Source organism: Paramisgurnus dabryanus, chromosome 6 (assembly GCF_030506205.2).
Source record: "Paramisgurnus dabryanus chromosome 6, PD_genome_1.1, whole genome shotgun sequence".
NCBI lineage: Eukaryota > Metazoa > Chordata > Actinopteri > Cypriniformes > Cobitidae > Paramisgurnus > Paramisgurnus dabryanus.
This window is the reverse complement of record NC_133342.1, coordinates 14,462,199-14,476,824: the sequence shown is the minus strand read 5'-3', so window position 1 is coordinate 14,476,824 and position 14,626 is coordinate 14,462,199. Positions and strand designations below refer to the sequence as shown.

The window sequence follows — 14,626 nt, the reverse complement described above, 5'->3', positions numbered from 1 at the left end:
CTGGGTTTATCATCTTCCTCTGTCTCTTTTTAAGGATGTGGATACCATCTATCATTCACAAGACAACAGAGAGTTTAACCTGTTGGACTTCAGTCACCTGGAAAGCGGGTAGCCAGAAAACACACTCACGTTCACTTCTTGATGTGCTTGATGTCTGTGTATTTATCGGCACTGATGAATCATCTCTAATTAGCCAGCAGTCTCATTTCTATCTCTACATCGCTCAGATCAGTGGTTTAACTGCTGCTTCATTTTCAAAAGATTCATCTAATCTAAACCATGTGCTTTGTTAATTGCATCGTATTGACAGGGATTTAAATACTCATTGACAGACAAACTGATGCCTGCCACTGCTTCCAATACTGTATGTGCTGAATTGCCACAGTAATTATACATTTTGGCTCCTTCCTGTGGCATCCCTGCTGACTTCCTGTCTGTTGGGAGTCATGGTGTTGGAGTCGCACTAGTGTCCTTTTGCATCCGCCCAATCGGTGTCAAGTTGCCCCCCACCCTTACTGATTCCAGATCAGATTGTTTGGATTTTCTGTTGATGTCAGTCTGTGTTTGAGTCTAAAGTCTGATGCAGATCTCTCTTTCTGTTAAAACAGGATTATAGTTAAGCTGGTACATACACATGACCTGTAGAAATCAGCTTCAGCTCTGCACGCCTCAGCTGCTTGGCTTTTGCCCCGCTGCGTTTAACCCTTAAGAAAGAAAATGCACTTAATATTTATACTCTGACTTTAAAATGTGATACGGTTCGTTGGGCACGTTGCTCAGGGCCAGTTTTAGTTATCTGCAGAAAGAGGATTTTTTGGCAGTGAGATGATGAAACTCTAATGGGCCAAATGTAAAATGTGTAGATTTTTATATTTCAATGTATTCAAAAAGAGCTTTTGCGTTACAAGAAATAGAGCTTGTCATTTCAGATATGAACAGGTTTGAGTGGTTTAAATAGGATGATTTAAAATCTCAGAAAAAAATGTTACAAACGCTGTCACCCCTTTGAAAGATACACCTTTGTACCTAAATAGTGAATATTAGTTCCATTAAAAATCTGTGCAAAACTTTTCCCTAACGTCACTAAAAACTATTGTGAAATGACAGCGTTTTCATTAACCGCTGTTATGCGACTTAAGCGTAATTTCATTTTCTTGCAAAAAGTAATTTGAAAAACCAGGTGTATTCGACTGCTGCGCAGACTGACATGCTGATAAAATGAAAATATAGTGAAACATCAATCTTGCAGTATTTCGATATCATGCAAATGTAACAGTCTCAGGTGTGCCTCGATTGTGTCTATAAAGTTTCAGCTGAAACCACCCACAGATCATTTTCTATAACATGTCCAAAATGGCCCTATTTGAGGCGGGAAATCTCTGTTTTCATGTTTCATGTTTGTACCTTTAAAGGTGCTCTAAGCGAATTGACGCGTTTTAGACCATAACATTTTTTTGTTACATACAGCAAACATCTCCTCACTATCTGCTTGCTGCCTGTCCGCTGATCAAACTGTAAAAAAACGCGATCTCTGTAGACAGCCCAGGCTTCACAAACGGCAATAACAAAACAGTGGCCAAACCTACAAACAGAAACCATAAAAAAGTGTTCCAGACAATAAACGACAAGAAGGATTTGGGGGTGGGGGTTGGCGCGTTCATGAAAGCACGGAAGGGAGGGGGAGGAGTTAGCTACGCTCCGTCTGTTTGAAAACAATTCAAACGTCAACAATAACTAACGTCTCACAGATTCGCTTAGAACGCCTTTAAATGCAAATGCAAGCTCCTCATTCCTTAAAAACAGATCTGATTTCTGTAAATATAGGACATTGCCTGGGACAAAAAGTATCTTAAGCCACATTTGTGCTACAACGTGCAAAAAACACATTTAGAAAAGCTTTTGGGGAAAATTAACCAGAAAGTCAGTGGCTGTGGGCGGAGCTTTGCTTGTGTGACATCACATTAACAAAAGAATCAAACAGCATGTGTAATGAGCAGTGGCGGCCTCTGAATCTTTTTTTTCGAGGACTTTTTTCATCACAACATGTATGTAGTCCATCATGTGGGTGGTTTGTGTTCGGCGCGTCAAGTGAACATCACGTGTCTTGTCAAAATAAGTGCCTCCTGCACTTGCATCTAACGGTACATGTACACGGGACGAAAGTGTTAGCGCTTGAAGGAAGGCTTGTCTATAGCGTGGCCAACAGCCAATCATAGTGGCCGTAGCACATGCCCCGGTCTTTCATAAACGTTATTGGCTGGCTCTGCCTAGGTTATTTGCATAAGGTGAACTGATTGACTGACGCACCCATTGCCGCTTGAAAAGTTGAGAAATATTCAGCTTCTGCCACGAGCAATGGCAGTGATGCGGCGCCGACGGATCCACAATTCAGTTCGGCAATAAATGACGTCACCCATTAAAAGTCAATGGGAAGCGTTAACGCTTACGCCAAGAGTGAACATACCGTAAAGGGTTTATGATAAAAAAGATGCCCACGTTTGCCAGATACTCGCATAATCTCATGCATTTACTGTTGAGTGAGTGTCTTGCGAGTATTTTGTGAACGCGAGCGTCTCTTTTATAAACGGTTTCGACGCGTGTGCAACAGGCACTTATTTTAACAAAACACGTGATGCACATGGTTAACATTAAGCAACAAACATATATTTTGAAAACACGAGCCACACACGACACTCTGAATATTTGGAATCCGTATCTAGCTCCTCATTCCTTAAAAACGGATCTGATTCCTGTGAATATAGGACATTGCCTGGGACAAAAGTATCTTAAGCTACATTTGTGCTACAACGTGCAAAAAACACATTTAGAAAAGCTTTTGGGTAAAATTAACCAGAAAGTCAGTGGCCGTGGGCGGAGCTTTGCTTGTGTGACATCACATTAATAAAAGAATCAAACAGCATGTCTAATGAGTAGTGGCGGCCGGTGACATTTTTATTGACTTTTTTCATCACAACATGTATGTAGTCCGTCATGTGGGTGGTTTGTGTTCAGCGCGTCAAGTGAACATGTGCATCATGTGTCTTGTACAAATAAGTGCCTCCTGCACACGCATCTAACGGTACATGTACACGGGACGAAAACGTTAGTGCTTGAAGGAAGGCTTGTCAATAGCGTGGCCAAAAGCCAATCATAGTGGCCGTAACACATGCCCCGGTCTTCCATAAACGTTATTGGCTGGCTCTGCCTAGGTTATTTGCATAAGGTGAACTGATTGGCTGATGCACCCATTGCCGCTTGAAAAGTTGAGAAATATTCAACTTCTGCCGCAATTCAGTTCGGCAATGCATGGCGTCACCCATTAAAAGTGAATGGGACAGATACTCGCATTATCTAATGCATTTACTGTTAAGTGAGTGTCTTGCGAGTATTTTGTGAACGCGAGCGTCTCTTTTATAAACGGTTGCGACGTGTGTGCAACAGGCACTTATTTTAACAAAACACGTGATGCACATGGTTCACAATACGCAACAAACACATATTTTAAAAACACGAGCAACACACATAACACATATTTGAAATTCGCGACCCTTGGAAGAACAGTCACCAGCCGCCACTGCTAATGAGACTGCTCTGGTTTAATGGAGATTAAAAAGGAGGAGTGGGTGGATTTTTCCTTAAAGTCAAACACACCTCTTCTTCATGTCCTCCAAGCCAAAGATAAACATAGATTAACACACTCTAAAAATGTCTGGGTTATTTTGGACCCATAATGGGTAAATATTGGACAGAACACATGTTTAATTAAAAATTACCCCATGTTGGGTTAAAAATGACCCAATGTTGGGTTGTTGTTATGCAACCATGGGGTATTATAACCCAGCAGTTGGGTTAAAACAACCCAGCATTGGGTCAATATTAACTCAGCAGGGTGTTCTATCCAATATTTACCCATTATGGGTCAAAAATAACCCAGCCATTTTTAGAGCGCATGCCACGCCATATTTGCTATTTAAATGCTTCTGGTACCCAATGCATATCTGTGCCTAAATACATATTAGGATATTTTAAAGAGTACAGTGACAGCTTTTGTACCATTTTTTTCTGTGTTATACTCTATGTCTGTATAAATCAGTATTCTGTGTTCAGATTTCAAATGTAGAAGTAATTATGTGTGATAAAAGTCATGGGCAGTTAAGCCAGTCTATCAAAGACGCATTATTTGAAAATCAGAAGAATTCAGATCCTTATTTGGGAAAACAAACATAGAGATGGGTAAGAATCGTCTGACCTACATTTTGCAATACGTCACACTCTTGTGTGCTTTCAAGGACATGAATGAGATTGAATGAGCTCACTAAAATAGTGCAGTTTTACTACAAAATAATGTAAATGAGGAATAGCATGAAAAGAGCGTGCATTGATTTGCAATATTCTGTATACATGAATATTCCAACATCCGTACATGTCACACTGTAAACCGTGATCGGTGCCAGTTTTCAATAAAAGAAATGCACACCATTTCTCATCACCTTGTGAACTGAACATCGACAAGAAAAAGAAGGATATTTTATACTACTGGTGTTCGGTGACTCAGTGTTTCTTAGCCTGAGGTTAGATACAGTACAATATCAACGTTTCTGTTTCATGTCTCTCTTGGTATCTCACTGACAGGAGCACTTAGACATTACCGTCCGCACGCCCTGCATCTGTCTTGAGGATGTTATGTAATTGATTTCAAAGCATTTGTTCCATTAGATATCTACAGGGAGAGAGAAAGAGTGAGACAAGCAGGTGCTTTAAAAAGACGTAGGGAACAACTAAGCATACGCTGCTAAACTAAAGCATCCAAACATTGCAATGATGAACCGCAGCCATCAGTTGTATGCTTTAATGGAGGAATCCTCTGCTTTTCTTTCTCTTCCTGCAAGTGCGGTAACGTCTGCCGGCTAAAATGGTTTTAGGCACGTTGCCAATATTAAAAGCTGTATCATAGACACATTGCACTGAGTAATCCACTGACCTGGCATCAGTTTTCCCATCGATCCACGCTGTTCTCTTTCCTCTCTTGGCTTGGCTCTCAAGGAGCTTTTACTGCTGAATCCATCATTTTTCTCAAATGAAAGTTGTAGTTTTGGGGAAATCATACCATCTTAAGGGCAATTGCATATGAAATGCAACAGGGCCTTCCATAATTCGCACCACCTACTGTATGTGAGAGACCATCTGTTTTGATTTTTGTCCTTTCGGTGTCTGTTTTCTGTTACAGGGACCTTGCCGTGATTGTGGCAGCCATGGCTTATAACTCATGGTTCACCAAACTTTATTGCAAAGACTTGCGCGTTGTAAGTATTTTTATATCCTTGATCTTCACTGTGAACTTGTTCTGTCTGGTCATGTACTGTTGTTGATGTCTAAAAATAGTAGTGTAGTAGGTTATTAGACATGCCACCATGGTAATGCTATGTTTGGACACTGCCATGATAGTTCTACCATAGTATTATGTGAATTGCATGGGATTACCATGTAATTACTGTGGTATATGGTATTCTTATAGATATTTTGTGAGTAGATGTCACAGTTACATCACTGCAAGCTGCATGCACATGTGGTGGCAGAAAAACATATAACTCAATAGAAATGTCTTGTTGTGATGTTGAGTGTCAGAATAGGAATGCCAAAAAAGATAACCTTCATTTTTATAAAATACTGTCGTCGTTAACACCATTTGAAGATAAACGTAGGTGTTTATGGTTGCAATAAGCCCTTAAACGCACAGACTGGAGTGATGAAATCATTTGGAAATCCCCCTCTATGTTTTTCTTATAGCGTTTTCATCACGTTAGGTTTATAATTTATTTAGAAGGATTAAAGATTTGAATGACTTCATAATATCAATAATATCACCATTAAATATTTTATAATTTTTCTGTTTTCTATTACTTATTTTTTACCTTATATCTTAGCCTTTGTCTCTTTCCTGTTTGTTCTAAAATTATTATTAATAAAATATACTGAATAAAAATATATAAATATAGCACACACACACACACACACACACACACACACACACACACACACACACATGATGTAAAGTGTTATTAATATATAAACAGTCCTATCAAAATTAATTGGTGTAGTAGTTTTATAATAGTTTTAAAGCAAACATGTAGGCTATAAATATAAGGAAGAAATAATAGAAAACATAATAGTATTGCTCTTATATGTACTAAAACTGTATTAAACTTTTAATTAATCTAAAAAAGAAACATTAGAACATAAGAAACATTACACTAAAGAGAAACATAGGGGAAACAGACTTTCGACAGAACACCAGATCCATAAAAATCACAGTTTAACGCTAAAACACTTCACACCGCTATTGCAGAGCTGTCACTTTGTGCCACCAGTTAATAAAACATAATTTCTGTTTGCAAACACGCAAAAGGTCTATAGTGCCATGGTGTACTACATATCAAAGAACAATGCATAGACACAAGTACTGTACTGTATGTGGAAACCAGAGTACCTTTTAGTAAACGAGTGCCTATTTAAGCTCACTTCTATTAATGCTGTGATCACACTTGACTTTTAGCATGCAAAATATATGTAAAGACCCCTGCTTATCTACAGCAACCAGATCACGAAGTATGTTGCATTTTATTCACACATTATGGATTTTGACATGCACAGTGATTGTTGCATGAATTCAATTCAATTTAGCGCTTTTCACAATTGATGATTGTTTCAAAGCAACATTTGAAAAACCAGGGGTCGAGGACGAGACAGGGAGAGAAAAACAGAATCCTATTAGCGTAGGGGCAGTTTGCATGTAATGCAAGTGTCATACAGTATTGTGATTTAAAATCCGTTCAGTTCCAGACAGGCTACCTATTGCGGCATAAGTATATTCTCAAGATGAGTTATTTAAATGCTTTGTTCTGGACAAACTAGATATTGTGGGATAGGTACATTTACTTGACATTTTATGTGAATGCTTTGTTAAAGAAGAATGTCTTAAGTTTAGACTGTGTCTGATACTCGAACATTATTTGGTAAATCATTCCAGAGCTTAGGGGCTTGATATGAAAAGGATTTACCACCTTAAGACACTTTTGATATTCTAGGGATAACATTATTTAGGGCGCACTCACACTATCCAAACCAAACCGCGCTCGGGCGCATTTGACCCCCAAAGCCTGGTTTGTTTGACTAGTGTGATCGCTCTGTTCCGCGCCCGGGCGTGGATTGGTTAATCGCAGAGGGGCCGGGTTACAGAGGTGGGCCGGAGCGCGGTTCACTTGGGCTCAGGCGCGGAAGGCTGTGGTGTGAGCGCAATCGCGCCTGAGCGCGATTCAAAAGGTTAATTACGTCAATTGCGCGACCACTCACCTTCATCTGCCTCCGTAAAAACCTTTTGATGTGCGCATCGGGGTAACGTGAATGTCTGAGCTGCACACATGACAGATCAACTAAGCAATATGATGACATGTGAGAGGGCTGTCTGTAATCGCGGACCAAAAGACTCCGAATAAAAAACACAGACTTATCATTACGGTGGGTTCCAGTGTTTAGAGAGCGCTTTACTTCTTGCTTTTTTCAAAACAATCGCATCTTAATGACGAAAAGCGCCCCCGGACTCGGAATCGATAAAAGTACAGTGTGACTGCGTTCATCTGGGGGAGTAGGGAGGGGTGACAATCACGCTGGGGCATGGTTTGGTTTGGTTTGGATAATGTGAGTGTGCCCTTAATGTAGTTAGTGATTCAAATTTGCAGATCAGAACTCAACAAACTTGAACTTTGGAGCATGCCACCATGCAACATTTTTAACATAAGTTTCTGCTTCCTGTCTGCACCATTCGTATGCATATGAATAGAAGTCAATAGAATGAGAAGTGGCATAAAGGTGCATACATGTAACTATAAATGCATGTCTATTCGTGTGAGGCAGACCATCATCACTCATTATGTGCCTGATCTCATTTAGAACAACAATATAATGTCTTTTACTTTGAAATAAATGCACAGATGAGTATGATGTTTTGTTGTTCATATCTTTGGCCCAATACAGAAAGCACTATGGTATTACCTTCTGATAACATCTCTGTAGTGTGGTGCCATTATAGCACGTTTTAAAGAAGGGCTGTGTGGCCACATGTCTTTTAGATCTGATATCTTTGTGACATCTGGTGTTAAAGCTGTCTTTGTGCATGAGATTAAAGTCATTATGGAGACTCTAATTCCGGTGCTTTTCTTCTTCCCATCTTTTACACACCTCACACACACGGTTTTTCTCTCAATTCCCAGAGTTCAGAGGTCGCGGAGCAGATTTTGCACACTGTCAGTAAATCGAGCAGCTTGGAGGAGATCACGTTGGAAAATGCAGGTCTTAAAGCGTGAGTTATAAATCCCTGTCTCACTTTTCTGCTGTTATCTATCACTCGGACCGCTTCTTTTTATCTAAAAAGTTCTGTCATTATCGTTTTACCTCTGTACTGAAGCCGGTCTTATTCCCTTGACATATCTCTGCTGTCATTTTTCATCTCGGTCCCAGAATGCAGTGCTTTTTTTCGGTTCCATTTCAACTCGCTTTCTTTCTGTCATTTAGAGATTTCCCACAGAAAATGGCCACTGCCCTGTCAGAAAACCCAGCATCAGTCATACACTCCATTAACCTGGCCCACAATTCACTGGACAACCAAGGTATATGCATCAACGTCTGTCCTCTCTCCCTTTCTCTTTCGCTCTCTCACAGACCTGCCTTGGTCTGAGTTACAGTTTCTGTATGAGTGTGTGCATCTGCTATTTCTGTCTATAATAGGTGTTTTTTGTAGCACTATTTTGCTGTTTTGTGCTAGTTTGTGTTGGTTATTTGAAAATGAGCTTTGGGTGTGCGTGTGCATGCACATGCATGTGTGTGTGTGTGTGTGTGTGTGTGCATGCACGTGCGTGTGTATGCGTGTGTGTAAATTTGTCTCTCTTTCCTTATCTCTCTGTGTAGTGGCTTATACTATCTATGAGTGAAACTAAAGTATTAATGGCACTTGATAAAAGTGTCTGCTAAATGAATGTAAATAGAAATGTTATCCGTCTGTATGGGATAGGTGTGTGTATCCGATTTCATGAGTTAACTCACGATTAATCGCAAATTAATCGCAAATTTTTATCTGTTCTAAATTTACCTAAATTTAACACTTTTCAAGTTTTTAATGCTCTAATCAACATGGATTTGGACAAGTATATATGCTATATGCAAATGTATGTTTACAACAGCCTGTTTACAGTTTTAACAGAACCATCATTCATAGTTTTATATATGATTTTTCCCTTCAGAAGACCTTGTTCTTTCTCCATTTCTGTTTGCTACTGCATCATTTGTGACCTGTGCTGGCAAATTGAGTTTTTATTTTTAAATATTAGTTATTTAAATTGTAACATTATCTATTAAAAAACTTCAAAACAATGCATGATTTGTTGGAATCTGACAAAACATGCCAGAACTACACCTGTTTACGCAAAGCAAAAACAATATAAATATATGTTAAATATATGTTTTTCTTTCATTGTTTAATTTTTTTACATTGAGACAGACCGCTTTAAGATACTGTAAGCTAATGCTAGGGTTTAATATAATGATACACAACAGATACTTTTCCTCAACAGTTAACCAAACATTCACTTCAGATATAACAGATTATGGGCCCTATTTTAACGATTTAAGCGCATCGTATAAGGTGCACGACGAACGGTCCAAATGGGCGTGTCCGATGCCACTTTTGCTAATTTAACGACGGGAAAAATGGTTTGTGCACCGAGCGCAGGGTCGAAAAGGGTTGTACATATGTCCAAGACTCAATAATAATCTTTTACATTCATTCCTTTAATCTTTCATATTTAAAAGCGTTTTTTGTGCTGCTGCGCATTTATGTTTGTGATAAGCAAACTCGCGGTGTCGTCCCGTTTATAGGCGCATATTACTAATGCGCTATTTAAATAACAAAAAACATATTGCCTCAAAATAGCAACGCGCCAACAATGCGCCTGAACACACTTCGTTTTCAGACCAGAACGCCCATGGGTGCAAAAGGGGGCGCAAATGCATTTGATATTTAAACAACGTGGCGCTAAACGTGAAAATGATAATTGTGCAGGGTGGAAACTAGCAAAAGACACTTGCGTCGCGCATTGCGCTGCATTGGGCCGGGTGTAAGATAGAGCCCTATGGGTCATACCTTTGTGAATTCTTGTGAAAACAGATATTTTTAAAACTGTAATTTTGTGTAGATGTTTATATATATCGGGGTCGCGCACTCGCGCGTTTGTGTGCATGCGCTTCAGATGTCAGCGTCAGGAAGATCGCTTTTGAGTCTTGTCACTCTTAATAACTCTTTTAACATCAATCAGGTCCCGGACTTTATCTCTCTTAATAATTATTTTAACATCAAGCAAGCCTGCAGTATATTTTCTATCATTTCTGCATGCTTTAAAAGCGAAACCAAAATGCGACCAAGTGAATGAAGACGCATCTTTGCTTTAGATTATGGATTTGGGATGGTACACCTCTCAGGAAACATACAGATAAGGATCATTTTAGTTGTTTAATGACCATTTAGAGCTGAGGTCCCCAACCTACGGGTTGCGACCCAGGACTGGGTCGTGGACAAGTTGCCACCGGGTCGCAAGAACGTCCCGAAAAAATGTGTATAATAGCCACGTAATCGCTTAATCGGGTATTTTGTACTTTAAGAGCCGACTTCTAATAACATCAATCATTTCCACTTTTGAACAGAGAGCTCTCTCTCTTTTTCCCGCGTCTCTCTCTCTACCAGCGCATCAGCGAACACACTTAAGTCATTAGAGTTTGAGCATACAGTACTTCTAAAACACAATCGATCAAAGAATTGCGAAGGGTATGACTTTATGAATCATTTGCAAATGTACGTCGCAATGATGTACATATGCGGAGACGTTCAAATGTGTGACAGCGCAAATGACTGAAAAGTAATTATTTTATTCTTCTTTAAAACAACTTCAGAATTATCCTTCGATCGTAGCACCATGATCAAAATAAACTATTAGGCTAATACTATTTTAACGGCTACACTTTTAACGTAGGTTTGAAAGGAACCTATAAACTTGTCAATCATCATTAATCATGGTAAACATGAGTCTCCGTGCCTCTGCGCCTAGCCGCAATTCTTCTGGCATCTCTCCTCCTTCACTGCATTTAAGTAAAAAACAATCCGCTAAAAAATATGGTTTTACACGTCTATAGAAAATATACTATAGCCTAAATAAAGCAATTATTAATTTTCCTAATGCATGGTTGTTATCTTTACTTCCGTTTAAAACGTACATTTCGAAAAGGAGGATTTTCAGCACGTTTGAACAGCAACTCACCCAATTTATAAAAAACTGAAGTAATTATTTTTTATTAATTTTACACTCCGTGGATGTTTTGATAATTGTTCTGAATCTGATCTCTAACAAAACTCCTTCACAAAAATGCAATTTTTTCAGCTTTTTGCTAAAAAATATCTTTGAAGAAAAATACCCATATTTAAGAGTTTATAAGCAGAGAAAAAAAAATTAAATAGTATGAAATGTTTTTTTCTATCTTTTTTATTGTTTGTTTGAAGGCAAGGGTCTGTTCTTTCATTTGATATATATGCATATATATTTTTAGAAGAAAATTTTACTGGAAGGCATTTTGTGAACCTTTTGTGAAAATCACAAAAAATCCTGCCGGGCAACTTTAAAAAAAAAAAACCTGGTGGGGAATGATTTAATGGCTAGTGGTCCTTTAATAGTGAATGCTGGGCAACATAAAATTATACATTTTGTCACTAAAATACAAAAGTTTAATTATTAAAGAGATTTGTTTATCTATTATTTTATTAGTGTGCTGTGTTTTAGGCATTTTTATATACTGGATGCATGTCCTCATGTGTCAGGGTCAGACTTTCTTTATGCCATCATATGCCTGACACATGTCATTCCCCATTACATCACAAGTGTGCATGTGTCTGTGTGTATATTTATCTGTACAGCAACAGTGTCAGTGTTTGCCTAAAGGTATGTGTTAGTATGCTACTTGTAAATTGGTTTAGCCGCTGATCCAAAGTATTTGTGTATGTGTATTTCCCAACAGGTGTGTCTAATCTCATCCAGCAGGTGTGTCGGCTGAGTAAAGGCTTGCGTCTGCTTAACCTCTCCAAGACGTCGCTCTCTTCTAAGGGTGTGTGCAGAACTAATGTCTTTAGTGATCGAGCGCCCTCTGCTGGTCTTTAACAAATCTACAACAATCACCACACACCAAAGATCTGCACAATACTGGTCGTATTTCTAAATATTAACACCGAATCTGAGCCAAAACTGAAAGTGCAGTTTTTTATAGCTCTTTCATGACTAACTTTGCAGATTTTTATAGTGCTGACTCTAAAACTAAGTGAATACGGCCCAAAACACCATCTTGAAAGTAACAAATTTGTATAGGAATCAGTAATTCACTAAATTTATCATTATTTAAAAACTCTATCAGCAATGCAATTCTTTGTCAGGAGCATGTATGCAAAAGCTGCTAAACGGCACCTCCTTTAAAGAATGAGATAATGATATTACCCTTTATTAAACGTGTTTATCAAATACATTCACTTAAAATCCACTTAATCCCAGCCTCAGGCCATTCAAAAATACACCTTTGTTGGCAGAATCTATTAAAGATCTGATAAAAAATGGTGCACTTAGAGGGTTTTGCATCGGAACTCCTTAAATCTACAGTAGCTTACCCAGTTACACGTTTCAGTGACATTTCAGGACATAATATAACGTTTCTCACTCCACTGATCTACAATCTGCTTTTTGTTTTCACTTAAATGAGCGAGATCACTGCTGCATTATTTGCACCTGACTACAGACACAAGTGAACCCAAATGTCCGTCTCCACTTGGAAAGCCCAGACTCAATTATCTGTATCCTTGGCTGCTTCCAGGGTCTGCTAACTCCTGGTTTTCTCTTTCAATCGATACAATTTTAAACCGAGTGGATAGATGGATAGCCATCCAACACAGCCCATGAATCAACCGCCACTCATTGTTGTTTCATCATTAATCCTTATTTGTAATATAAATTGTGACAACTTCATTACAAAAGTTTTGAATTGAATATAGAAGTTACGTGAACTTCGAGAAAATGTACACTTTGTAAAAATTCCATTTCGACATCTGACACATTGTTCGGATTTCTTGTTAACCCTGATGTGAGTGTCGTCCCACGGAGTGAAGAAACAAATGTATACATCAAAATAAGCCGCGGCAGCCGTGAAAGCCAGAGCCAAGAACTGATATTCGCAAAAGGTTGCATTGGTAATATTTTGATGAGTAAATTCATCCTTTCGCAGAGCACAGCTGGGCGTTTGTGTTATTCCCCAGTGAGGAAATGTACTGGAGTTCATTGGCAAGCTTCCATCTAGCAAAATATGCCGGGCTGTCTATTGTCTTGAGATATAAAAGGCAATCACTGCCATTTTGCTCTTGTATTCAGTGAAGAGGAAAACCTGGCCCGCTTACTGAATTTATTATAGGGAGTTGTTGTGCTCGCTGGTACTGTGTCATTCTGTGTGTCATTCATCATCTAAATGTCATTCTTTCCAGGTGTCACGTCTCTTTCTCAGGCACTTTGCTCCAGTGACGACTACTCCAACTCGCTTCTTCATCTGGATCTCAGCAAGAATCCTGGAATCCTGTCTGGAGAAGATGCGACGGTTAGAGCAGAAACACATGCACACATGTTCATTTCTTAAATTAAGTTAGTTTTAATTACTGTCATGGAGACTTCTTAGACTGCAGTTAGCATAAGAAACCACTTTAAACACATTGCTTTACAGGAGTTGGACAATGAAACTAAACACCTGGTTTTAGACTACAAAAATGTATTATTATAGTCACTATGTTATGCTCGCTCCTCCAAACACCGTAGCCTAGTGATCTGTTGACTTTTACTTTCATCACACCACTCTGTCACCAGTCTTGCAGCGTTTATTGGTACATTACCATCCTTATAAATAGGGTTGGGTATCGTAAGAAATTTTCAGATTCCGGTTCTAATTCTGCCTAACGATTCCCGGTTCCGATTCCGGTTCCAAATAATAAAAGAATTTATATGATAAGATCCTACCTTGTGAAGAGGACATGTGGACAGCAGCCTTTGCAGGATATAGTTCTTGTATGTGCATGCTCGCATTAATTCATATAGGCTTATATATGCTTATATACACACACACACAAGGATTATTAGGAACACCATACCAATACTGTATTTAACCCCCTTTCGCCTTCACAACTGCCTTAATTCTACGTGGCATTGATTCAACAAGGTGCTGAAAGCATTTTTTAGAAATGTTGGCCCATATTGATAGGATAGCATCATTTCACAATCTGCTCAGTTACTGGGATTTTCACGCACAACCATTTCTAGGGTTTACAAAGAATGGTGTGAAAAGGGAAACACATCCAGTGTGCGGCAGTCCTGTGGGCGAAAATGCCTTGTTGATGCTAGAGGTCAGAGGAGAATGGGCCGACTGATTCAAGCTGATAGAAGAGCAACTTTGACTGAAATAACCACTTATTACAACCGAGGTATGCAGCAAAGCATTTGTGAAGCCACAA

General features: G+C 39.0%; 1 protein-coding gene across 7 annotated transcripts in view; it reads left to right on the top strand.

Annotated features, from left to right (window-relative positions):
- Nucleotides 1-14,626, top strand: part of carmil3 (capping protein regulator and myosin 1 linker 3) — a 73,521-nt gene that overhangs the window by 20,887 nt on the left and 38,008 nt on the right. For 6 of the 7 annotated variants that reach the window (XR_010532278.1, XR_010532277.1, XM_065267408.1 and 3 more), the window contains exons 8-13: nucleotides 35-108; nucleotides 5,228-5,303; nucleotides 8,268-8,356; nucleotides 8,569-8,663; nucleotides 12,112-12,198; nucleotides 13,613-13,722. Coding sequence is in view for 5 of the 7 variants with exons in the window: in XM_065267408.1 (XP_065123480.1) it covers nucleotides 35-108; nucleotides 5,228-5,303; nucleotides 8,268-8,356; nucleotides 8,569-8,663; nucleotides 12,112-12,198; nucleotides 13,613-13,722 (531 nt within the window). In the remaining 2 variants the exon portion in view is untranslated. The remainder of the gene's footprint in view (nucleotides 1-34; nucleotides 109-5,227; nucleotides 5,304-8,267; nucleotides 8,357-8,568; nucleotides 8,664-12,111; nucleotides 12,199-13,612; nucleotides 13,723-14,626) is intronic. The other variant, XM_065267418.1, reaches the window with a different exon arrangement.